The sequence below is a fragment of the Neoarthrinium moseri genome (genome assembly GCF_022829205.1).
Source record: "Neoarthrinium moseri strain CBS 164.80 chromosome Unknown scaffold2_Wmoseri_CBS_16480, whole genome shotgun sequence".
In the NCBI taxonomy this organism is placed as follows: Eukaryota; Fungi; Ascomycota; class Sordariomycetes; order Amphisphaeriales; family Apiosporaceae; genus Neoarthrinium; species Neoarthrinium moseri.
In genome coordinates this window covers 1,916,219-1,942,022 of record NW_026055116.1, presented here as the reverse complement: position 1 = coordinate 1,942,022, position 25,804 = coordinate 1,916,219, and the positions used below count along the sequence as shown (strand labels likewise).

At 52.5% G+C, this 25,804-nt stretch overlaps 7 protein-coding genes across 7 annotated transcripts; 2 read left to right on the top strand and 5 right to left on the bottom strand.

Annotated features, from left to right (window-relative positions):
• Positions 1-1,731: 1,731 nt before the first annotated feature.
• JN550_001356 (uncharacterized protein) lies at positions 1,732-4,211 on the top strand (the record flags this gene model as incomplete). Its single annotated transcript, XM_049312169.1, has 2 exons — positions 1,732-3,866; positions 3,923-4,211. 2 exons carry the CDS (start codon positions 1,732-1,734, stop codon positions 4,209-4,211), a joined length of 2,424 nt encoding a protein of 807 aa, XP_049177262.1.
• A 686-nt stretch (positions 4,212-4,897) lies between these two features.
• JN550_001355 (uncharacterized protein) lies at positions 4,898-6,260 on the bottom strand (the record flags this gene model as incomplete). The annotated part of the gene is made up of 2 exons (XM_049312158.1): positions 4,898-5,649; positions 5,726-6,260. The coding sequence occupies 2 exons, from the start codon at positions 6,258-6,260 to the stop codon at positions 4,898-4,900; spliced, it is 1,287 nt and encodes a 428-aa protein (XP_049177261.1).
• A 722-nt stretch (positions 6,261-6,982) lies between these two features.
• JN550_001354 (uncharacterized protein) lies at positions 6,983-8,118 on the top strand (the record flags this gene model as incomplete). Its single annotated transcript, XM_049312147.1, has 2 exons — positions 6,983-8,017; positions 8,092-8,118. 2 exons carry the CDS (start codon positions 6,983-6,985, stop codon positions 8,116-8,118), a joined length of 1,062 nt encoding a protein of 353 aa, XP_049177260.1.
• Positions 8,119-8,937: 819 nt separating this feature from the next.
• JN550_001353 (uncharacterized protein) lies at positions 8,938-11,631 on the bottom strand (the record flags this gene model as incomplete). Its single annotated transcript, XM_049312136.1, has 2 exons — positions 8,938-9,464; positions 9,525-11,631. 2 exons carry the CDS (start codon positions 11,629-11,631, stop codon positions 8,938-8,940), a joined length of 2,634 nt encoding a protein of 877 aa, XP_049177259.1.
• A 3,728-nt stretch (positions 11,632-15,359) lies between these two features.
• On the bottom strand, positions 15,360-16,532 carry JN550_001352 (uncharacterized protein; the record flags this gene model as incomplete). Its single annotated transcript, XM_049312125.1, has 3 exons — positions 15,360-15,639; positions 15,695-16,178; positions 16,268-16,532. The coding sequence occupies 3 exons, from the start codon at positions 16,530-16,532 to the stop codon at positions 15,360-15,362; spliced, it is 1,029 nt and encodes a 342-aa protein (XP_049177258.1).
• Positions 16,533-17,438: 906 nt separating this feature from the next.
• On the bottom strand, positions 17,439-20,600 carry JN550_001351 (uncharacterized protein; the record flags this gene model as incomplete). Its single annotated transcript, XM_049312113.1, has 2 exons — positions 17,439-18,170; positions 18,222-20,600. The coding sequence occupies 2 exons, from the start codon at positions 20,598-20,600 to the stop codon at positions 17,439-17,441; spliced, it is 3,111 nt and encodes a 1,036-aa protein (XP_049177257.1).
• A 1,769-nt stretch (positions 20,601-22,369) lies between these two features.
• JN550_001350 (uncharacterized protein) lies at positions 22,370-24,951 on the bottom strand (the record flags this gene model as incomplete). The annotated part of the gene is made up of 5 exons (XM_049312102.1): positions 22,370-22,575; positions 22,726-24,400; positions 24,449-24,494; positions 24,552-24,629; positions 24,677-24,951. The coding sequence occupies 5 exons, from the start codon at positions 24,949-24,951 to the stop codon at positions 22,370-22,372; spliced, it is 2,280 nt and encodes a 759-aa protein (XP_049177256.1).
• Between the last annotated feature and the right edge of the window lie 853 nt (positions 24,952-25,804).

Here is a 25,804-nt window from a genome sequence, read left to right as displayed (position 1 = left end):
TTGTCAATTGGCCGTTGGGTGCTCCGTAGTACACGCGTATCGCAGAGTCTCTGCGCCAATACTGGGCCCATATCTATGTATTCTTGACAGTGAAGCCACCAATTTGACTACCAAAGACCGCCAATGCAACCACTTTGCATGACATATGCGTGTTTCAACTCAAAATTTTAATGGCTTGAACAGACGCCGTCATGGATAGCATTTGTCCAAAAATCGGTGCGCTCGGCAAGTTTCAAAACATTGGTCCATGTTGCCACCGTGAGGATCCGATAGAGACTCGGGGCGATGGATGATCTATGGGGAGTCTGAAGTTGCACAGCCAGTGCTATATCGCCCGAACCCTACAGGTCTTGAAGGTACTGTGATCCGGTGCCACAGCCCAACTATGGCGAAAGGACGCATGTACTGTAGACTTGCCTTGCAAGCTTGCCTTGTCCGTTTTGCAACAGTGCTTTTTCCCTGTATACTGCAGCCCAGGTTCAGATGGTGCATCTTGCGGTAATCCAAAGTAGATTGGGCATAGGGAAGTTCCGTACTCCCTTACGGAATAATGGCCTGAGTACTCAAGACCAACAGGTTCCAGCTCAAGTGTCCACAGGTAGGGGCATAATCATGTCCAGTGACCCAGCACGTTGCATGTATCGCAGAGATACATATCAAGTTGCTTTGTACATTATATCAGCCTTGTCGTTGATACATACCACACGTGCCTTAACTACAGCTGTACAGCACAGTAGGATGGATAATAATGGCATGTAAGTTGGAGACTGAGGATGAGCCATCCGGCGAGACGCTTTGGCCAGCCAGAGCCTAGGCGCGCCTGGAGAGGCCCTCACCTGCACCTGCTGGACGTTGACCTAGCCCGCCTAAGGCGGAAAAGACGCTAAGGAACGGCAAAGGATAAACCTGGCGCCCGGCGGCCTGGTGGGCGCTTGGCCCCAATGCTTGACCTAACCATCGTTAAATCATCATCACGAACCGTGCGCCGCGGCTGGTCTTGACCCCCCAAGAGCTGCTTTGGTTCACCTCGCCCTTCCGATTAACCTGCTTGTTCTTCTCGCACCCGTACATACCTACCTTGAACACTTACCCCGGCGCTCAAACGGTCGCCTTGTTTGGTGTTGCACATTATCCGTCTTTTATTGTCCAGCCGCGATTCCACGGCTCTGCTGCGCCTTTGCGACGCCGGCTGAACCCTCCTCGCACTTCCTCTCGACCCAAGCCCGTTTTTGTCGCATCATGATCCAGGACCTCAAAGACGCCTTAGTTCGACCGAGTCCCGAGTTCTCTTAGCTGTGAGTCACCTAGGGAAGCTACCACCTTGTCTGCTGTGCGCAGTGCACCTCCGGCCGGCCAGGGCAAAGCAAGTGCTTGAGCTCACACCGGAGCCCTGATGTCTACCCCACGTCGACGACATGGATCGTGACCGTGAATATCCATGACCCACGAGACCTCAGCTTTCACAGCTTGTCGTCGATGCGGCGGCATGTGTTCTGCGGACTGCTTTCTATCGCCAATACCCCATCTTGTTCTCCCCTCAGCGACTACCGCCCCTCTCCTCCATCTTCGCCATTCTTGCGGGTTTCTGCATCCGCGGCATCTTCCTACTCCCACCACTCCCCATCATCTTGCCTGTCACTTAATGCAGGGTACTGATTGATCGCAGAATTCAGACTACTACATTACTACGCTCCCACCACTAATTGCTGGAGCAACCCGTCTGCTGCCGCAATGTCTGGTCATAACATGGCCGCGCCTGGCTTCGGCCAGCACCACGATCCCTTCGCCGATCTCTCGAAATACGATGACGACATGGACGCATTGGAGTTTGAGGACGGATACGATGGGCTAGGTGACCAGCTCGACGAGACCGACGATGCTCTCAATGACGACACCTTTGGTGGTGACGAGGCCTTTGCCTCTGCTCCTGTTGGCAAAGATTTTGACTTCTTTGGCGCCACCTCCAAGGTCACCAATGCGATGGAAGAGGAGCATGCTCGCTTCACTCGCCAGCAGCCCACCTTCAAGGCCCCTGTTCAGCACGCTCCCAGCGCTGCCCCCGCCGGCTACGGCTATGCCAGCCATGCTTATCCCCCCCAGATCCGCCCGGCTCGCAGCGGCTATGAGAAGTACCAGGAGCCCGAACCCGAGCTTAAGGTCGATGCCTCCATCTGGGGCACTGCGCCCAAGCAGACAGCCACGCCGACTGCCCAACCCGCACCCTCTGCGCCTTCTGCTCGCAAGTTCATGAGCCTGGAGGAGGTGGAGGCAAGTCTGCGCGCTCAAGCTACGAGGCCCATGGTCACCCAGCCTCCTCAAGCTCAGGTGCACGCTCAACAGCAGTTCCAGCAGCAGCAGCACTTTCGCCAGGAGCCCGAGATCCAGCCGCCGCAAGCCCGTCAGCCCGCACAAGCCCAGACCGGTGGTCCTCATGGCCACCCCATCACCATTCTGCAGCGCCCGTCATCCAAGCATGCCGCGCCTAATGCGCCCAGCCCTCTGTCGCAACAGCACCAGCCTCAGCCGCAGTCGCAATCGCCCTCCGTGGCACCTACGCAGATCCTGCAGAACCCCAACCGAGCGTCTGGTGACTCTGGCCGCGTGCCCCAGCAACCCGCCCACAGGCACCAGAAGTCTCTCAACCAGCAAGTCCAAGCTATGCAGCCTGGCCAAGTTGGAAACCTCTCTGAGCAGGACAAGGCGGCGTTCCTGGAGGCCGAGGTTCGTCGTGCTAAGCGAAACCACAAGATCCATATGCTGTCGCGAGACAATGGCCTGATGACACCGCATGACAAGAGCTTTATCACCAGAATCCAGCTCCAGCAGCTCGTATCGGCAACTGGTGACCCCTCGGAATACGGAACGGACGCTGCTCTCAACGAAGACTTTTACTACCAGGTTCATAGCTCCCTTAAGGCCGCTCAACGACCAAACCCCAACGCGCCCCTCAACAACTTTGCCCAGACGTATTTGTTCCAGACTGGTAACCGACATGGTGGCATGAGACGGCACGGCCGTGGACCTGAGAACCATGTCCAGAGAATGGAGCAGCAGGTTCAACGTGCTGTCGAGGCCGCCAAGAACAAGCCCAAGAACAAGCAACTTGTCATTGAAGGCAGCTTGGGCAAGATTTCCTTCAGCAATGCAAAGACCCCCAAGCCTTTGTTGAACATCAAGCGCACCGAGAGTGGTAGCGATGCCAACCGACCGCCCAGTTCTCAGCGCCCCGTGAGCATCAACGACCGCAAGGTAGCCCTTCGCGCCATCGAGGATGTCTACATGATCTTGATGAAGATGGAAGACCACGAGCGCACCATGCCACCGCCTGGCGCCAACCCTACCCCGGAGGTACAGCAGCAGGTAGCCGAATGGCACGCCGTGGCCGACAAGCTCAACAATCAGCTATGGGATGCGCTCAAGATCCATGAGCAAGTTGGACCTAACCAGGTCCATCCTTTCATCACCTTTCTCTCGCACCCCAAAGGCAAGAAGGCCGTTCCCCGAGTTTTCCGCGTCCTGAGCCACGAGCAGAGAACTACAATCCTCACGTTGATCATTGTTCATCTGGATCAGTTGGATGTGGTGCAAGGCGCACAGGTTCAGTCTGGAGAACCTATCAACCTCTCCGCTGGCACACGCGAGAGCATCGAGTTGTTCTCCATGGCTGTCATGCCACAGCTATTCAACCTCCTGGCTGACGCGGAACTTCAAATCGTAACCGCCGTCCTCGGCATAATCATTCAAAGACTCAACATCGACACCATTGCCCGCACTAGGATCGGTATATCCATGTTGACCATGATCCTCAGCCGTGCCGAGATCATCAAGCAAGCTGGCGTCGCCAATGAACAACTCTGGCAACAGTGGTAAGCTACGCTGCAATAATCATATTCCTCCCTGAAGCTAACATTTTGACTTACAGGGCTGCCACATTCAACACCTTCTTCAACCACTTGGAGCCTACTCTTTCTTATATCTTCCCTGGTACCGTAACCTCAGGAGAGGATATCTACGTCTGGCAGTTCTTGGCGGCCATCGGTATCGGTGCTAGCCCGGATGAACAGCAGCGTCTGGTCCTTGCCGTCAAGGACCGGGTCATGGACACCGTGGCCATGGCCAAGACTCTGCCTGCTGATATGGGCAAGCAGCGTCTCGACAACGTCAATCTGTTCATGCGCTCTATCGGTCTTGACGTTGAGCTTCTGCAGTAGTTGACGAGCCCCAAAGCAAGTACGATCTATGTTGCCATGAGTCAGAGAAGCTTGTTGCAGTAAATCCAACTCTAGAAGTCGGATAGAGGACAACATCGGGATCTGCAATAATGACTAGAGGACTAGTGGATGGAAAGCCCGTGGAATACCGACGGCATTCGAGACGCTGGCTCCGGCGCCTGTGGGGGCGTGCTGGGGGGCGGCTTGTCCTGTTTGACGCCGGCAATGAGCATCCTCGATCCTCGCCATTTGATTCCACGAGAATCACGATCTTGTCAGTTTACCTCTGGATTTTGACGGCACACCGAATACGCTCGGTATCAAATGCCGTTAATTATTATGGGTGGCGATTTTGCACCACAAAACCCACAAGGCTGCGTTGGCCACCTGGATCTGGGCAGCCTCTTTTCTCTATCTACCCAGACGAGGAGTCATCAGCCGCCATGTGAGATTAGTTTAGACAGAAAATGCGGTGAATGAAAGGGAAAAACACGGGCGACAGAACCCGTCATGTTGATATGTACTAATTTTTGCCTACCCTTCGCCTTCCCTCGGCGAAAACGCCAGTCAATGTGATTGATGCCATACAAGAACGCCTAGCAATGCATGATTCTTTTTGCCCCGTAGAGCCCTTATCTCCCCAGTGTATATGGCAGACCTTCTCAGTCGATCTCCATGATCAGACCCTACGCAGGCGCCTTGCCCTTGGCTGGTGCTCGTCTCGCTGCAGTGGAGGGACCGGCGGTGGCAGCGGTGGCAGTGGCCTTTGCCTTCCCCTTGGCCGCGGCAGCAGCAGACGGCTTCCTGGCGCCCGCAGCCGAGCCGTCGGCGCCCTCCTTCTTGACCGCGCCGTCCTCGACGACGTCCTCGGGCTTGATCCCCGGCATGGACGTGTTTCCGTACCCCTCCAGCACGCCCTGGCGGTCCTTGCCGGCGATGGCATGCAGCAGGTCCTCCTCGCCCCAGCGGGTGCGCAGGCGCGTGGCCCGGTGCTCGAGGTCCTCCTTCTCGTCCTCGTCGAGCTTGACGGCGGCCTCCTTGCCCTTGCCCTTGGGGTCCTGGGCGCCGGCCTCGGCCAGCGCGGCGGGCGACCGGTACAGCAGCGTCTTGTTGTACAGCTCCCAGGCGTCGTCGGCGTCCTCGTCGACGAACCGCAGCTTCTGCCAGTTCTCCATCTGCACCATCCGCAGCCGGTCCGCCATGGTCTCGGTCACCAGCTGGTCGCCCGACGCCGTCGTCTTGATCGTCATGGTGATGGCCTTGGGCGCCGGCTGCGCGCCCGCGCCGGGTCCGTCCTTGCCGGGGCCGGCCCCGCCTAGACCCGGGCCCTGGCCCTCGCGTGGCCGCGTGAGGCGGTCCTGTTCGGCCACCGCATCGAGGTGGTGCAGCTGTGGCCGTAGTTGGATCTCAGACTGGGCTGGGGTGAGGTGGAGGTTTCCTGGTACGCAGACCGGAGTCAGTCACGGCCAGGGCTCGCTCTCTTCTTAGTTGGGATCTGGAACGAATTGACCTACCTCCCTTGAAGACACCCACCATCCACTTGCACTCCTCATCCTCGGCGTTGCGGCCGGCGTACTGGCCGCCGAGGGTCTGGGTGCGCAAGACCTGGTCGCGGCGCACAGCCTCGGTCCAGTCGTAGGTCTCGCGGTCTTCCTCCTTGCGGCGGCCGGCACGGGGGGCGGGGACGCCGACGCCGAAGCCGCCGGCGAGGCCGTGGCTACCGCCGTTCTTCTGGTTCATGCTGCGCTGCAGGGCCTGGCCCCAGCGCATGCCCTTGTCGCGGTCGTAGGAGCCGTCGTGATAACTAAGCGGGACGTCGACCTCGAGCATGCCCGATGAGGGCTTGACGCGCACCTCGGACAGCGGCGGGTTGTCGCCCCGCATGTCGCCCTGCTTGTTGGGGTGCTGCAGGATCAGGATCTTGCGGGTCGACGCGGGCGCCGGGTTTGTGAAGACGTTGTACGACGCGATGATGGGGTCGGCGTCGTCCTCTGCGGCGGCGGCAGCGCCATTGGGCACGGCGGAGGGCGGCGGCGTGTCGAGGTCCATGGTGAGTGTGTGCGGTATACGGCCTGTGATCTGGCACGTTCTCGTATGCGGTGAGAAAGGTGGGTGGGAAGGACGGGCAGTTCTCGGGACTGGGATGACTCAATCGAGGGTATCGCCAGTCTGAGAGCCACCCACCACCTTCGGTGCTGCAGATCAAATTTTAGCGGGGTTGAGCTTATCGCTGAACGTGGGGCTTATCTAGGCCTCTCCCCTGTAACCAGCCCCCCCCAGCGATGTCTGGTTACTTAGGTTAAGTACCTTAAGTCGGTCTCGTGGTTGTCTGACTTACTGCACTGCTAACATAGGGCAGTCTACTAGGTACTACACTACAGTATACCATGCCCTAGGCGTCTCATGCTCTGGTAACAGCCAACTGAGATAGAGGAGAAAAGGAAAAGAGGGAAATAGGAAAAAACAGAGGATTACTCGGTTTCTGTTAACAGCATGTTTTCCTGATTTCCATGTCTTTATGCAGTTGGTACGTCAACCACAGCTCTCACATTCCCATTGGCCGCGCAATGCACATGAGTGTGAAAGTGTGCATAGGTGGCAGAGGCGCGTGCTGTCAGCCTCGACAAAATCAGCTGGGCTGCACACTGAATATACTTCTCTGACATCTCAATGAGACTTCTTCATTCTCCAGTTATATTCTTGCCTTGTTTCTGCCTTTTGTTCACACCAGAAAGTAAAGCGAGCGTCTGAAATCTTCAATACCTCAAACCATGTGGCTTATCAACGCAACGACGCTGAAGCTCGAGTTCTTCCACAACGCGACAGACGCTCCCTACGCTATTCTTTCCCATACCTGGGGGGACGAGGAAGTCTCTTTCCAGGATTTCCAGGACACCTCAACCGCTGCAGCAAGAAAAGGATATGGCAAGATTGTCCAGACTTGCGAGCATGCTCTCAAGCATGACCCGCCCCTGCAGTACTGCTGGGTTGATACCTGCTGCATAGACAAATCGTCGAGTGCAGAGCTGACGGAGGCCATCAACTCCATGTGGCAATGGTATAAACAATCCAGAGCATGCTTTGTCTTTCTGTCTGACCTCCCGGCACGCGATGGCATGTCTTCACCAGAGCTATTTGAAGCTGAGCTCTCCAAATGCCGTTGGTTCGAGCGTGGATGGACGCTCCAAGAGCTGATAGCTCCGCCAAATGTTCTCTTCTACGACCAGCGATGGGGCCTTCGGGGCACCAAATCAGAGTTGAAATCACAACTCGAAAGGATTAAAAGGATTACAACGGTGCCCTGGGAGTCTCTTCTGGACTGCGATGAAGCCCAAGACTGTGGTGTCGCCAGAAAGATGTCGTGGGCTTCTCGACGACGCACGACGCGTGTCGAGGACACAGCGTATTGCTTGCTCGGCTTGTTTGGTGTCCATATGCCCTTGATCTACGGCGAAGGAGAGCAGGCATTCATTAGACTTCAAGAACATATCATCAAGGATACAAATGATCGATCAATCTTTGCTTGGATATCACTCTCTGATAACGAAGTTGTCCGTGGCATATTTGCGAGTTCGCCAGCGGAATTCATACATAGCGGGAATATTCGGGCCGTGGCGAATCACAGCAAAAAGGATGTGGAGTTTACCTTAACAAACAAGGGTATGCGATTCACTGACTACATTACTATTTTTCCGGAAGGTCGTGATCAGCATGGGCTCGACTTGGAATGTATCGAAGTTATTGATAAGGAAAAGCCCGTGGGATTCGTCTGGATCCCCCTTCTGAGGATAGCCGGGTGTGGCTTTGTAAGGATATGGCCCGGCACTCTCTCTCGTTCCAACGCATTTCGAGGTATCGCCAAAACACTGGTTCTCAACAGGCGCATGGAGACTTTCTTCGTTGCTAAATGCATTAGTCCCAGCCTAGCTACCACAATCGCAAATCAGTATATTAGAGCAATCCCTATCATATGGAATCTAGCACGGATCACACTTCTCCGGGTGGAACCTCAGGATTATTGGGACTCCACGAAGGGACTGTTCTTGATGCCCTCACGCGGTCGTACCTTGGTAGGCTATGTCCGTTTCCGACTCATATCAGCTTATGGTCAAGAAATCCAATGTCTCTTGGGTTTTCGTGTCCATTATCCCTATATGGCCACCGTATTACCTGAAAACGCTTGCGAAAGGGTATTTGCTACGTATCACCTGTGGACTAATAAAGCGGATGACTGGCTATTCATTTCATCTGCACAGCAGCAGACTATTTCAGATCCTGAAATGTTCCTGAGTCATATCGGAGCAGAGGTTCTGCATTCTATGAGGAAGGATGCTGAGAATCGTGATCATCCTTGCTGCAACGCACAAGGGCTTGGTTTCAAAACTTACGTGCACGAGCACACAAGAATTGTAATTCAAGTTCAGAGGAGCAAACTAGCAGAAGAAGGATTTGAAACTGGCGAGGTCTTGCAAATTGAAATATCGGCATATGATTAATAATTAACTAGCTTTTGAGCCATGAAGGATACTATTACGGGTATTCAAGTGGGCTTTGCATGTATGTGGTCGATTAGCTAGCAATAAACATGATCTTGAACGTTTATATCACAAAAATTACTTCGATAGGTGTTTTCAGGCAGGCTTGCCGGGTAGACATAGGCAAACTTCGTGCTGTTGAGACCAGGCATATGTTATTTGTTTACTGGTTCAACAGTGCTAGAAGTACGTCAGATGAGGACTTCTCCATCAACCCTATCTACTCCGACTCTCACAGCACCAGTCTGTCCAATATGTTTTCCCAGTCGGTACTTCAGGTCCATGGTTTTGACCCTCCAGTCACGCTCGTTCCTGTTCAGCATGCTGATATGCTCTAAGTTGTTCAGCATCCAGCTGTCGCACACGTAGTACATTGCACCGGCGATGGTGCTCGGATTCACAGGCATATGAGGCCACCTGACCAAGAAGCTGCCTGCCACGACAAGTACCATGGTAGCAAGGATACTGATAGATCCCCAGGCACACACCCGTGATGCAAGCCATGTTTGTGTGACACTATAAGGGATGTTCGACAGAAAGATCGTGAGGAACTCCGAGAGGATCGCTGTTAACCCAACAACCGCGAGGAGAAGATGTCGGCGGCGAAAGCCAGATGTGACACTGCTGAAGGAGTTCGTAGGGAGCGAAAGCAGGATGGATCGTTCCGCTAGCTGCGGCTGCTTTGCGAGGAGTTGGTAGGGGGATATGATGGCGATACCTGAGCGCGTGTTAATGCCTCCTCATCCGCAACAAAAATTACATTAGTCTTGTCACTTACTGCCGACAAATGATGACCAGAAGAGGGTGATGACAACTCCAACACTGGTGAATAGGAATTTTGTGCCAAACGACTGGCTGTCCATGAATCTCTCGAACCCTGTGTCATCACCAGTATTGTTGTAGTACAAAATCAGCCCCAGTAACCCTGATAGAAGAGATAGGAAGATCAATCTCCCAACGTAGCCCAGCATGAACGGTAAGTTGTTTCGAGATCTTGTCGAATTCTCAAATCCTTCAGCCTCTGGCAGACCTGCGTCGTCAGTGTGAAGCGGACTACCTTCCGAGTCTTGGTCGTACAGCATTACGCCGTACTCCATCTGCCCACTATCGTTTTGGAACCATCCCAGCTTGAATCGTCTGTCGGCAATAATAAGCTTCAGTGACTTCTCTGTGCACTTTCCAGAGCTGACGCTACTCTGAAGATGATGCGTGAACAATGCTCTCACATGTCCGTTCTGCGTCAGTCCTGCAATGCCGCTGATGTTCCATGGGTTCGTCTTGACGCCAGTCCTCCACCTCATTAGAAAGATGATGAGCAATATGACTGTGAAACACATGATGCCAAGCAAAACAATAGTCGCCTTCGCGGGCTGTGAAAAGATGCCAAGCTCGTAAGTACAGCCTTTTGCGGACCCTGGAGGACAATTCCCTCGGAGGTGGAGGACGACGGCCTCAGCTGAGAGGGGTGTTAACAGCGAAGAGCATAGCAAAAGGACTGTAGTGAGAAACACGAGTGCTTGTCCACCAAATAGTGATCGCAAGCCATTGAAATCGGCTTCCAACCCGCCGGTAGGCAGGTACAGCGACTCTCGACCCGTGGCCCCGGATGTATGTGTAAGTTCGTGCCAAGGCTGAAATAACTTGGCGTTCAAATCAAGAATCCGGATGGGGATGGCCACGAGGGTCGTCAGCAGGGTTGGTAGGCAGAAACCGACAAAGTACTCAGCAGAGCTGATATAGTATACACGAGGAGCGACTGAGGTGGACGATGGCATGACGGGATATTTTGTCACAGTTGTGGTTGCAACGCCAGCACTATCCGTCAGCGTGCTAACAATAGGAGTTGCAAGGACGCTCGTGACCATAGTAGCGGTGGCAACTCCAGCCGAGTTGGTTAGTGTTGTAATTGTCGGAATCGTGATAGCGGTAGGAGTGCTTGTGGACGTTAATGTTGGGAGTCCAGCCGAGTTAGTTAACGTTGTGACAGCAGCCGGTATATAAGCCAACGTCGGTGTGCCGTCCGAGACTGTCATGGTCTGGCCAACGTTTCCATGAGCGTCTGTATTAGTCAAGAGACTTGTTATACTTATGGTTTCATCAGCATTTCCAAATGCATCAGCCGCAGTCGAGGATGCGATAGGCTCCGTGATGGTTTTATCAACGTTTCCAAAAGCACCCTTTACTGTCGTATCGACATTCTCAAATGCGCTAGTAGTGGTCGAGGTTGTAATAGGTTCTGTGACGGTTATGTCGACGTCTCCAAAGGCATCAGACGCTGGCGATGCGGCTGAAGTCGGAGTGATGGATTTGTCAACATCGCCATAAGCACCCGTTGTGGTGATTTGCATAGTGGTTGTGAGATTCTGCGTAGTCCGAGCGGAATTGTGATGTGCTGTAGATGTTCTCGAGGGACTTGTCACGACCGCTGGTATTGCACTACCTGGGAACGGGCCAGTTTGTCGCCTTATCAAGTCATCTTGTCCTTCCACCATCGCAATAATACCAATGTCCTTGACAGGAAGTACATGAAGACCGTATGCTAGAAGGCTCAATAGAGCAACCAAAGCAAGCAACAAAAGGCTCAAGAACGGCCACCTGAGCGCTGATGGCTTGTAGTCTGGCTCCTTGCGGTCATCTATCCCCTGGAAGTCTTGTTTCTGGCAATCGTAAAACTCAGTCTCGGACGGACCAGCATGCTCCCATATGCGCTTTTCCACAGAGAGGCTACCAGTACCGTCTGCTGACTTAATCAACGGTACTGTTCCATCCGCGGAAGCATCACGTCGATGAACATTGCTCATTGGAACCGCATCATACTGCCGAGGAAAGTTATGCTGGTATTCCCGAGGGCCATCGCCACATTGGCTTGCTGCGTCGCCGTGCATCGGTGAGTTCTCATATCGATGTTGCCTGGCTCGATTTGGTCCCTATGCTCGCTCAAGATCGGTGATTGATAGAAGCACTTAAGAGGTGAGGATGCAAGAATCAAAATCTTGGAACAATTCGCGACTTGGAATCCAGCCCCCACGGGATTAAACCACCTCAAGCTCGCTTCGACCTGATTATGCATGACAACCTTCAACACGAGTAGAGAGACCCACCGTAAGCATCAAAGTACACAAGTGCAGGGGCAAGTCGGGGGAGGCACAGCAATTTTAGCAACTATTTGCAGTCATCCTCGAAATCATTGGCCTGTAGCTGCCGGAAGACAATGTGATTTCCCCTGTTCTTTTCAGCTTATCATGCTGGTGCAGCTACCCCTAGTACTAGAGCACCAATGAAGTGAAAGTACCTTGCTTACGCTCTCGCACTGCCACAAAACGTGAAGACTCCAGGAACAAATGAGACTTTCAACGCCACTCGATTACTTCTTCAACTTGCAGAAGTGTATAAAGCGGGAAAAAATTTAACCTTTGAAGTGGCAGCAGAGTACACTTCAGCGCTCGTTCGATGTCTTGATTCTCATTCTGTATGAAGCCTTCCAGGTCTCCGAGCCTACAAGGCTGCGAGATCCAAATTACCTAGGCAGCCATCCGGTCATTTTCATGCGGTCTACTGGTAGTCAAGAAGGCACACTCTGATATCAAGATGAAGACTTGAATCTGCTCTGCAGTCTGAGTCGGAACGTCAATCATCACCTTTGTATCGTGAGAAGTCAACAACGCAAATTGACCATGGATAGCAGAGATGCAAAGCATGCGGCTGAGATGCAGGAATCCCTGTCGCACAGAGTTTCATCTGCGTAACCCATATTTCACTGCTGGGCTCAGCCCTACAGCCGGGATAGAGTGGCTTGAGTGGCACGGCGGCTCTTACAACCACTTTATAATTCATGCTTGCGATGAAGGATGTTAGAGCCGAAGATGTGGGGAAGATACTCCAGGAGAGTTTTAAAAGAAAAACTCCCCTAGGTAAAAGAAGGACAAAAGGAACGAAACCATGATTGTCGTGACCAACACCATTTGCAATGGATGCAAAAATGTGGAGAAGCTGGGAATCGAACCCAGAACCTTTTCCATGCTTGCGCATGCTAAGGAAACGTCATACCACTAGACCACATCCCCTGTCTTGTATGAAAATGGGGTGTTTAGTAGTATCTATGTTTACTATAATATTTTGATTCAGTTCATTGGATGGAAATCCCTACGTACCAGAGAAAGAGTGGGGACTTGTCCACCCGACTTCGTCACCAACCAGGTGCAATTTCGCTACGAACTCATGGTGCATCAAAATAATTTTTTGGAAATATCTGACTACCAATAGTTCAGATAGCTCAAACCAGGTAGCATATCACGAGCCGCGTTCACGTCCACAATATCGCTGATGAGTTCACATGGCCTTCGTACCACTCGACTGTTACCCTAGTGACATGGTTCTTGTTCTCCAGCGACGATACAATACCAATATTAGCGTAGGACAGTGTATTAATGTAACCTTATGGGATAGATGTGGAAATCTCTCGGTGTGTCGGCGGACTGACCTGCGCTTTCCCTACCTACATGTTGCCTAGCCTCTAGTCGAGTGTCTCTAGCCGCAGTTAATGGTGTACTGACTAAAACAAACGATACCATGGCCAGATCCTGTGTTGCTTTCAAGAGGACGTACGAAATCCGGAATACTTATAGAACACTCGTACCGTAGAGGCTAACTAGTCTGAATTCCTTAATCACTGACGATGCAGACTACTTGTGTGATCAGAGAGAGACCACTTACAAAGTCGCACTTATGGCATCTTCCTCCCCCTGGCAAGAATGGTTTTCCTGCTCGATATATCATGTCACTTTGCTCTGATAACCGTTGCTCTCTCGCTCAATAAGTAATGCGACTAAATTTCGATCATTTTTCAGAACGTCGATGCAACATAAAGTACCTCTTTATCCTGCTCGTAGTGTCAATGAAGTCTATGAGAAACACGGCATATGTACTCGGTAACTTGAAGCAAATGATTGAGAGTCATCGCAGTCCAGCGTGAATGATTTTGGAATATTAGGCGCCTAATTTCAATAGTAAAAGAGAAGTGCTTTCAATTACTTGGGTGGGCAATGGACCCGACATTGCTATATGTGCCTACAGTTACCCTTTATTGTTCCCGTAATTTGCGCGTCATAGAACACATATACACTCCAGGTCCGAGTCCTCGCTCCGGTCAGTATACTCCTGGCCCTCTTGACGAGACACAGAAACGGTGACTCCATCTACACTTTACGGTTCCGTCTTCCGTTTCTGCCTCGCGTATTCTGTGACATCGCTCTGGCAAGGCAGTTGAACTGATGTACTTAATCATTCATGGTCAAGACCCGTGACTCGGTCCACCACACGTCAATACAGAATACAAGCAACTCTATGCTTGTAATATATCTGACTTTCAAGCCCGAGCTGATATCCTACATCTACTGGCGCATACCCCCAGCCGTGAGGCAAACCGCGGGTTCCGGTCCGGCTTCTCTATCCCTGGAGATGAAGTTTCTAGTCAGCTCCCAGTCTACTCACGGTGGTTAATAACGAATAAGTACTGTCCTTTCTTCCACGGTAGCAGCAACGTGTGACAAAGCCGCCTTTCCATCGCTGCAAGTAACCCTATCCGGTGCCCAATGAACGTGTGGGGTTAGTGGTCGTTATGTCTGCGAGCGCAAGGCACAGGTTGAGCACGCGAACACTCCGGGGCAATTGCCGATAGTACTTCGGTGAGTTAGATGCGAGTCAGTCAGTTAATTGTGCCGCATGCCCACAGCCCAGGTCGGCGGCCTCGTCTTGCCACCTAGTTTCCTTGTCGGATGGGGCGACGTACATGAACCGGACAAGGGTTTTGCGCTGGGTTGTGTTGCAGTGATGTAGCAGTATTCGAAAAGTGCCAAGAGCGGCTCGCTCGCCTGCCGGGTGAGTCGTGTGAGTGCATTGCATATGCTCCATTCCCTGCGATCGTGGGGATGGGCCGAGATGCAGAGAATCAATATCTACAGCTGTCATGCGTCACACTGTGTAACGCGGCGACAGCAGCGAGTTACGTCTGCATATGCAAGGATATGGTCCTGTTGTACAGATGAAAAGGTACCGTACATTTGGTACGAACCGAATTGCCGTTATTTGCCTCTTCTAGTCACGATGTATATGCTTGGCAAGTCTACTTCATAGTTACATACCCATCAATGCATTGTGACATGTCGACGGCAGTTTTACGCACTCGCAAAGGAATGCGTCTGGTAGGACGACCATTGATCACGGAATTTCCTCGCTAATACAAACGATAATCATTGGGACTGAATTGCAACTCATACCAATATCTTTCTGGCAATTGCCTCGATAGGGAACTGCCAATGCTAATGATTGGACTGGCCTGGCTGTACGGCACCCACTATAGTAAATGTGGGTGAGCTTCCTCTGAAGTTATGTTCACTTTCGTCACATCAAATCTAATCCTAGTTTGTTGTCATAATGGTAATGTACAGAATTCCTTCAAAGGTTGTGTTAAGTGAAGCTTTATAATTAGCTACATATAGTAGGCTGCATCTGATAGACTACATACAATAAGTATCCATCGGCGTGAAAATTTGGCTTTATTCCCTTGATTTAACACCCCCGAGACTACTGCTATCCAAACGCCCTCCCCAAGGTCTTACGCCTTGAGAGCCTTGACGGCTGGCACCTCATCATCCAAAGGCAAGATATCCGGCAGGGGCCCGACCGGCGCGATCGAGAACGGGTTAATCTGGGTATGACTCTTGGTGTAGTGGTTCTTGATGTGCAAGAAGTTGGTCGTGTCCTTGAAGGCCGCGTTGTTCCAGTACAGATTACGCATCCACTTGTGAATTGCCGGGTACCCGGAGCGGATGTCGCGGATGTTGCACTTGAAGTGCTGGACGTAGACGGGGTCGAACCGGATGATGGTCATGAATCTTTCAAAACATATCAGTACCACTACACTGCAGGAAACAGGGATGGAAAACTTACATTCTGATATCCGTCTCGGTCAGGGTCTCACCAAAGTAGTAGGGGCCCTTGCCCTTCTTCAGGTGCTCCTCGACGCGGTCGAGAGCCTCAAACAGCGCGACGACGTTCTTCTCATAGGCCTCCTGGGTAGTGGCGAAGCCGCTCTTGTAGACGCCGTTGTTGATCTGGTCGTAGGTCCACTCGCCCACCTCGTCGATGTCCTTGCGCAGCGCCTCCGGGTACAGGTCGATGGCGGCCTTGTCGGCTGGCAGCTGGTCGTTGAACACGGAGCCGAACATGCGCAGGATCTCTGAGCTCTCGTTGTTCACGATCGTCTTCTGCACCTTGTCAAAGAGCACCGGCACTGTGAAGCGCGCCGAGTAGTTCGGGTCAACTCCAAAGTAGATGTCCCGCAGGTGGGTGTAGTTCTCATGGCCTGGCAAGGGATCCGGGATCACGTTCTCGCCCTCGGCATCTGTGTCAGAAGCCGTGGCAAAGCGCCAACCTGTCATGGCCTGTCAGATGTTTCTCCTTTCTCTGCCGGTCCTCTCAGGTATTCATTTGAAGTACCGAGAGTAAGTGAGGCCTACGTACCCTTCTCGCCCATATGCCAGTGCACTACAGAGAAGCTGACAAAATCCTCCAGACCCTTTAGCTTGCGTGCAAGCAGCGCCCTGCAGGCCCAGGGACAGGCATAGCTGATGTAGAGGTGGTAGCGGCCCTTCTCAGGCGGGAACTTGGCGCCCGGCTCTGTCGAGATCCAGTCACGGAACGCGCTGGTCTGGCGTTTGAACTCGCCACTCTTATCGCCGGGCTTCACCCACTGGGTGATGTTGCTGGCGGATGAGGACTGGTACATGATGTTAACAAGGTGTGCCAGGGTGTTATTCCACAGGGCTCGACTTCAGACCTGATTGCATCTAGGTGCATACGGCGCAGAAAGCTGGACCTGCGGAGAGACTCACCATTCTGATCTGTGTGCGCACGTGGCTGTGAGATGAATTCACGGGTCTGGATTCTGCGCAGGTTCGCGACGCTGACGACAAAGATCTGTATGCTACGAAAGACGCAAGAGATTGAGTCTGAGTCGCTGCAAGTATAGGCTGCCGTGCAATGCAAAGACGATTTGAAGTGCGGCAATTGACTCTCCAGGTACTGGACGATACGGTTCGGAGGTTCATGGACTTGACACTCTAAAATGAGGGGTAACTGTGTGCTTGAGGAATTGGCTCAACAATATATACCTGTTCAACACAAGAGGTCATGATGTTCTCTCTATCTACGCCTTGCCCACTCCGTGCATAAGTAGCGCGGCTCGCGGCTCGGATTCAGCACCAAGTGCTTTGTCATTGCTATCCACGGCATAAGCAGTGCTGGATATCGCCAATCGTGACGTAAGATTAGAGCCCGCAGTGGTGGACGGGGCAAGGCCATGTACGGGCTAAACATTTCTCCTCTGCAAGTCATTACTAAGACCCTTGTAAGCAGCGCTAACACTCACAATATTCTCTAAGCTACCGGAGACACTTCAAGAAAAGGCACAACTGTGTGTTCGTGTCCAAATGCCGATTGTCAGATACATGCCCCAAAATAGGCAGGCAAGTTCACAGTGAATAGGCAATAATGGGAGTAGAATGTTTTGTTCGTCATGTGAAAGAGTACGAAAGCCGGGCACGTCTTAATCCAGCATCTATGCCTTCTAGAGTAGTTATTTTCCCTCTTCTCAAGACAATAAACTCTCACCTGTCATGAGCATACCATCTATTTACCGCACCTTGCACTTGATGTACGGGACCTCCACGTCTTCCTCGTTCGCGTCCTCCGCCACCATCTCGAAAATGACATCCTTCTGGTGCTCGGGCACCGGCTTCTTTGAGACGAGCTCGACAAGCTTGCTGAGGGGCAGTTCCATGCGCTCCTTGAGCTTGGCGGGGGGGAAGAAGGACGCATACAGCAGGCTCACACCAGAGCTCAGCATCGTGATGCTCAAGCCCCGCTTCTCAAAGTCGGCAATAAGCTCCTTCAGCGTGATGTCGTTGACCTCGAAACGATCCCAAATCTTGTCAAGCGTTACCTTGCCATTGGGGCCCTGGTATTCGACCTTGGGGCTTGCAATCGGCTCGCTGAAGCCGAAGAACGGCAGCGCCAAGTTGATAAAACCATTCTTGTACTGCTCGATGTCTGTCTTGCCATCGATGATCTTGTAGAGCTCCAGAACCACCAAGCCCGTGACCAAAGCGGTAGTCGTAGCAATAGCGGGGATGATCTTGCCAGCAATGAATTTGGTTCTGTGCCTATCGGCTTGCTCGATCTTGTAGTTCTCTGCACGGAGGTTGCTGGCGGCAGTGATGAAGTCGATGTGGTGGTTGGTGTCATCGTCCTTCTCGAACTCAACGGGAACAAGGTTGAAACCAGCCATCTTACTAGGGGCCGGCAAACTGTCTGCCAACTTCTGGAGTTCAGCACCGTCGTCAAAGGAGCTGCTTGCATTGGGATCCTAGAATTTGATTAGCATCGACTACAATAAGATACGTTCGATGACACTTACAGGATCGGTATCCTTCTCCTGAATCTTGACATTGCTGTCAGGGGAGAAGTCAGGGACAATCATGTTGTCAAGAACCTTGACATATGTCGTCTTGTCAATGCCCTTGGTGTTGATGTTGTAGTTGAAGGCGTGTAGGTTGGCAGCGGCCACAACGAAGCCGAAGTGCGTAGGGTTCTTGGGGTCAAACTTCAACGGGTCAGGGGCTCGCTTCGGGCCCGACCAGAACGGCTGGCCTGATGAAGACGTCGAGTCCTTGGGGAAGTTGTACAGCAACTGCTGGATGGCGTTGTTGTACTGCTTCTCGAACAATGTACGCGCCCAGATGATGCAGTCTTCGAAACTAAGGGGCTTGTCCGTGACAAGGTAATCGCGGATGGTTTCTAGAGTTGCCTTCTCGTTGCCGCCCTGCTTCAAAGTTGACTCGAGGTAGTTGGGCTGAGTCAGGTACAGATTGGCGGTTTCGGGCGACTTGACAAACGATGTCTCAAACAGCTCACGAGCCCAGGCAATGGTGTGCTCAATCTTGTTCGGGAAGCTTCGCAGAGTGCACATCGGGAATGACTGCTCGGGGGGGTCCTGGGATGAGGAATATGACTCGGTCAGCTTGGGGAGAACGACTTGAGTGTTACCCTTGGTGCCAAGGGTGCCGCTCTCCAAGAGGGGCTTCTGGAAGAAGACGCATCGTCGGTCGACATAAGTTCTGGCCTCTACGTTGTCCAAAGCGTTGGTGACACCGTCCAGGCTGTTCCAGAAGTCCTCGTTGAAGATCTCCTCGGTCTCTGGGCTGACACGATCCTTCAATGTGACGATGTGGCCAGCCAGGTCGGGGTTCATCTCTTGCACAGCCTGGGCAGCGCAGTCACTCTTCATCTGTCCAACGTTCTTGGGTCGGAAGAGGAACTGACGGTTCAGGTTGCTCTTCTCGATCGAGTCCATGTCAGTGACGGTGATCTTGCCCTTGGGTCCGACGCCAAGACCAATCATGGCCCAATTCTTCAGCATCTCACAACCAATGGCACCAGCACCGACAAGGAACTGCTGAATGTTGCTCAACTTCTCTTGGTACTCCTTTCCAAAAACGGCAATTTGTCCATCGTATCGGGAACCAATAGGCTTGCACAGTTCTTCAGAGCGCTTGGTGCTAGTAGGCAGCGATTCTAGCGAGTCGAAGTAAAACCACTGCTTGATGGGGTTGAACTTGCCCGAGACGGCCTTCAAGACCTCCTGAGCGGTGAGGCCACCAAAGAGGGCGGCCATGGGGTTAAGGTCACCAGCTGCCTGATAACTGAGCTCCTTGATGAGCTTTTCGTTGATCTCAATCTCAAGCTTCTCCGCCTCGACAAACTTCTTGGCAGACACAACGAGAACAGTAGCATCCTCGTCGTTCATGGGACGGGGCAGGCGCCCGTGAGATTGCGAGAACGCATGGAGGGCCTGGAATCCAACGTGTAATTGCTCCGGTCTGTCAAACTTGGCAAAGTCGGACATGAGGAATTCGGGTTCCTTGACCGCAGCAGAGATAGTCTTGAAATCGATGAACTTGGGCATCTTGACCTGCTGGTAGAGACCGCCACGCTTATATTGGCCAAGACCCGAGACGTCGCCGATCGAGAAGGTGTAAGGCCCCTTGACAGTAATCTTTCGCGGCTCGGAGCTGTTCAGCTTCTCCATGCCTTCGACCTCGGTGAAAGTAACGTAGTCGCCATCCTCGAGGCCGTGGCGGGTCTCGTCCAGGGCCGAAACAAGACCTTCCTCATCGATGTCGGCGACGATGCCGTTCAGCGGGTTCTCGCCGGTTGGGTCAAGGCAAGTGAACTTATCACCAAAGTCGCAGAAGATGGAGCCAAAAAGACCGAAAGTGTCAGCGCAAACCACGAAGATGCCCTTGGAGTGGCAGTAGTCGCCGATAGCCAGCTGTTGGTGAAGGGGGGTATTTGTAAGCACGACGACCTGGTACTTGTCGAACTGCGAGAGGTCGCCATCTAGGCTCGACGACTTGTGAACGGTCACGGGGGTGTAGGCGTTGAGTTCGGCGACGCGGGGCGCTGTGACAGCATCTCGAGGTTTGCCGACATCCTCGGGGTGAAGGAAGAACTGGGCAGAGAGGTCGGCGATGGCGACGGGTGCAGGGTCGTAGAGAGTGAGGCTCTTGACGCCAGCAAGAGCAATATTCTTAGCGATCTCGACACCGAGCCCCTTCATGCCTACAATGAGCACGTTGGAAGCACCCATGCGCTTCATAGCCTCATGGCCTAGTACATAGAGCTGTCGGCTGTAGAGGGACTCGTCGATCTCGTGGGTGCCGATCACCGAGTCGTCGACCTGCAGTCGAGTGACCAGCTCGGTCTGCGGCGGGGTCGTCATGGTCGTATCCTGCATGGCGGGGGTCAGGGTCAGTAAACTTTTTAACTGTTATAGCTGTGCAACGTGACGTGACAGACGGCGTCGCAAAGCCAGCCAGAGCGAGGTCGAGTCGGAGAGCAAACAGCTCGCGGCGGCGAGGGAAGATGTGAGAGTGGGGGAAGAAGCAGCTGGACCTTCAACGTACCGTCATGGTTCTCTTTTGGGAGGCAGGCGCTTCTCCGTTCGAGAGCTTACGCTTCCCCAGCTTGGCTTGTGTTCCGATCTCAAGCTCCTGGCGCTTGAGAACGAGTGCGTGATTTGGGGAGGAGGGTGGTGGAGAAGATGTCGTATCTTGCAACCAGTGCCTGACTGCTGGTTCTGGTAGAGGTGGTGTTGGTTTGGCGTCGAGTCGAGTTGAGGCAATGTTGACCCCACCAAGACCGACCGACCGCCGGGGCGACGGCACTAGAGCACCTATGTGACGTATCCGCTGTTCGTCGTGCGATCCACTAACAGCTTCGGGGCGACACTCGCTAACTGGCGGTGCCTAGGTGGCTGTGCTGACGAGAAAGACCTGGCGCGGCAGTTTGGAACCAGACCTTCTGATGAATAATGCGAAGATTCTGCTTATGAACGCGGACGGACCCTGAAGAAGTAATTGACCCTTGGCCAGGCCTGCCTATTCCGCCTCAGGCCTCCAAACGCCTTTCTAGAAAGCACCTCCAAGCACCCGCTGGTTTCATGCGTCCTTGTTTCCATGGCCAGGTCTGGTGGGGCAAGTATAGCGTTAACGCGGACTGCGGCACTCTTCCGCGACAACCTGTTAATCACTACACTACAATCGTGGATCGCCGCTGTCTCTCGAACGGCTCTTAAGCGTTATAGCATGAAAGACCACCTGTATGGAGTATGCCTTGTGCTGATTCTGTCACTTGATCTTCCTAGCTCGGGTCTCAGCCCCTATACTGAACTGGCCGTTGCCTAGAAGATCCAAAACGGCCCGGCAAGCTGGAACAGGCATTTCTAGCCAGCACTGAAAACTTATGGGCCGTTGTATTCTGCCACCCCTTGGTTAGTCACGCCGTCACGGTACAGGCCATGATCTCACTGATACCTGATAATGATCTTATGACTGCCAGAAGACAGTTGACATTCGGCGGAAACAACAACTGCAATAGTGTGGATTGAATCTTGATTTCACTGGCTTTTCTGTCAAAAAGGGTCTCGGCCTAAGGCCCATGATTTTGCCCCCCGAGAAAACTACATCTCATCTCCCCCACCACGGGACGTTTTAAAGTCCTACTGACCATTAAAATCCGTCACCAATATGACCTCTTCCCAGAATCCCTCCTCACGTAAACTAACGTATCATCGAATATTTGTATAATGTGTCGGCTTGGCTCCCTCCCTCCCATCGCCACGCCGCCGAAGATCAACAGAGAAGTATATTCACTCTCAATCCGTTCCATCCATAGACCAGTCATTATTCCTGTCTCATCAGAAACTGTCACCCCTTGGCCAGTACCTCTCCCCATTGCGGTCGATGTGGACTCTATCGTAAGGATCGTGTCACTATGGGTATCATGTAGAAAAATAATGTAAAACCTGACACAACCAAATCTCAACCTTCAAAGTTCCTGCCAAATGAGTGTGTGAGTCCGTATACCGTGTCCATGCGCCATCCATGTAATGCTATATGCCGTGAAGGATTGTCTTGAAACTCTTAAGGTCGTAATGTCGTAAAAGGAGTGACGCGAATTATGCGAGAAGGAGGGAAACAAGTTTAAACATTATTGCGCTGAGAATTAGATGGCAAAGATAAGTGCCAGGAGAGTGAAGATGAGTGAGCTCGAGCTGGCATACAACGACACATGCGATGCTCCAGCTGTGATAACGGTTGCCGGAGCACTGGTGGTCGTTGTGCCTCTCGTCGAGGTCGTTGCATTAGCAGAAGAGGTCACTGGAGCAGTAGTACTTCCGCCGGCGCTTCCAGATCGGGTCGTCGATGGGACTGTTACAGAGCTGCTGCTGCTTCCAGCTTCCGTGCTACTCGCGGCTGCGCTACTGGTGCTGCGGGTGCTACTGGTAGTCGTGCTGACAATGCTGCTGGTCGTGCTTGAAACTGTCGACGTTGGAATGGATTCGCTCGATGAAATTATACTCTCTGCTGAGCTCGTAGATATGGCAGATGTCGAGGAGCTTGACGTAGTGTTTGTCGCGATCGGGATGAGAGAAGTCTCTGTGTTGGCTGATGATTGAGGAGCTGTCGAGACGGCAGCTGAGCCAGAGCCAACTCCTTGAGCTGATGTAGAGGACGAACCGCCTCCGGCGGTTTGTGAATCGCAGTAGTTGAGATACTGGGAATACTTGGAATTAAGATAAGCCTCAGAGCCAAGTTGTTTCTGGTTACCACTATTGTTTGTGATGCACCGATCACAGGTTTCCACGTAAAGTCTGAAAGCCGAACCAGTAGCACACAGGGTGGTACTTTTACCTCGATTTTGGGCTTCGACCACTACATTGTTACAAGAGGGGTAGCACATCGAAGGGATCGTGTCGTCTCTCTTGGACCACTTGTGGAGTAGCGCAACAGGTGAGCGCTTCTGTTGCGCTGGGTACGTCGGGTACGCCGGTGCACTTGAGGACGTCGTCCGTGGGTACTCAGTCAACGATTTTTGAGATTCCCAGTTGCCAGTAGTGATTGTTGTAGTTATAGTCCGACCATACTCATCGCACGTGGTTGTGGCGATTACGTCTTCCTCGAAGATATCGTAGCTCAAGCCAAAGGCCTCTGGATCTAGATAGAAGTAGCCTTCTACAGGCGGGTAGTAGTATCCAGTAGCGTTCTCGGGCCACGTAATGGCCTCGTATGCAGGTGATGGTATGCAACGTCCTGGCTCGCAGACATACTCCTTGTCTGGTAGATCTGCCCAGACATTGCAGCCGTTCCGCTTAACAGGGCTGCATACGGTGCCAGGCCGACATCCCCAGGTCAAATCCGAGCCGACTACGTAGGGAGCGACGGGAGCCGTGTTGGTAGGCACTGGGCAAACCGAAACGCTCGTGATAACAGCGGTGGTCACAATTGTAGTACCCGGAAGCTGCGTCGTGACCGTCACAGCTGGTTGCGTAGTCGTGACCAGCTCTGTCGTGGTGAAAGTACTGGTGCTAAATACGGAGTCGGTGATGGACGTGATCGAAACAGTGACATATGTAGTAGTCGATACAAGAGTTATGTAAGAAGTCTCCTCCTCCGTCGTTGTAGTTGCCGAAATTGAGATCTCCGTGGTCGGTGAGACTGATATTTCTGTCGTCGCGGAGATAGAGATAGCAGTTGTTGTGGTCGTAATGGTATCAGTTATTGTGGTGGGTACGCTCGTGATGTAAGTCGACACGGTGACGTACGTCGAGGTCACGTACGATACCTCTGTGGTTGTGCGATCAACAATCAACGTTGTTGGCGAAACAGTCGTTGAAGTCACGGTCTCGGTGGTGGTGGTTGGCACCAATGTAGTGTAAATGGTCGTGGTTGTAACCGTATCTGTCGTTGTATCTGTCGTCGTCGCCGTTGTTGTCGCCGTCGTTGTTACAGGCTGAGTAAAGGTGGTTGTCGAAGTTTCAGTCACTGTACTCCAAACAGTTGAAACCACACATGTGAAGCCCGAGGTTGGGATTGCAGATGTCGATGCGCTGTTCGCCGGACAGTCGGTGACAATTGGCGGACAGGAAGTGATAGTAATTGTGGTGTCGACTGTTGTCGTACTTGGCTCATATTGGCGGGCTAGAAGATACGATGTGACTTGCCCTGCGCATACCGTGACATAATAGGGATACGACTATATCAATAAGCTTTGGGTTTATCCCGCAAACACAGAGCTACTCACCGTAGTCAAGATTGTGGTGGCAGTTTGTGTCTTATATTCAGTAGAACTAAATAGAATCGAGACATTAGTAAGCCCAAGTTAAGCAACTTCGTGGGAAACTCACATCAAAGTCTCCTCGTCAGTAGTAGTTGTAGTGACGGTCGTGATGACATCCTTGGTCACATAAACAGTGGTAGTATCACTAAATGAGTTAGTCAAAGGCAAAATCGCTCCTGAAGACAAGCTTACTGCTCAGTTGTCGTAGTAGTCTGAGTTGTAGTTTCCGTTTCGGTCTCGGTCTCATAGCAAGTTGTCGTAGAAGTTATAGTTTCAGTCTCTGTCTCCGTCAGATAGCAAGTGCTTATTGAGGTCGTCGTGCTCCAGAGAGTAGTTGTTGCTGGGTAGCATAGATTATTGGCAGTCACTCTCTCTTCAGTCACATTCTGCCTGGCGTGGACGCTCGCCGCACTCGCCGCGGCGAACAGCAGAGCCGCCGATGCGCACAGCTTCTTCATGTGCTGCATCTTGTACCAGCTCCCACGAGGATCCAATTGGAGGCTTGTGTAAGCCTAAGCACAACGAGCGACTCTGTGTATAGCGAACGATGAGAAAAGAGTGTGTCCTCTAACACAATAGAAGTAGTGGGTTACGATGGACCCCAAGAGGCGTCCCTGGGCTGTCTTGTATATGTCGCGTGGGTTGCGGCGATAATATCAAAGCTCCGACTGTAGGATCTCTAGATCAGCCAATAGCAGAGCTCCGGCAGGGTCTAGAACTGCTGACGGTATCGTCAGCTTTTGGCGACTTATACGGCCCCAGGTCAACGAATGTGACTTTTTATTGCGCAGAGGATACGAAAACGCCACTTAGGACTTCCTTGCGGAGGAAAAAGAGTGAAGCTTGTCGTAGCTCCTCTCGAGAATTGCGAGCGAAGCTAGGTAGATGAATAAGGCTGACCAGTAGAGGCAGGGCACGATCATAGGCACTCGCAGCTGGAGGTACATAGCTTGGCCTGACAGGGTTCGTCTGGTTGCATAGCACCGGTACCCATGAACCCACAATGTAACCAGGCATCCGTGAGGAGCAACTTATTTGCCTATGGCCACCCTAGACTGCATTGCATGATGGAGGGTGATAGCATGCACGAGGAGTCCGGCCCGCTTGCCATCCCAAGGTACCAGGCGGCTAAACCGTCTGTGGTGTACAGGCTTCATATTAGAGATATCTTCACCGGAACACAGATCGAGATCTGCCGGTTACTCTTTCTTTTGTCGTTATTGAGTTAGCAACGAGCGAGACAATCTTGAAAAGTACTTTCGGCTTTTTCGGTCATACTCGTACGGCGAGGGGGATGCAGCCAAGCAACAGGCCAGTCAT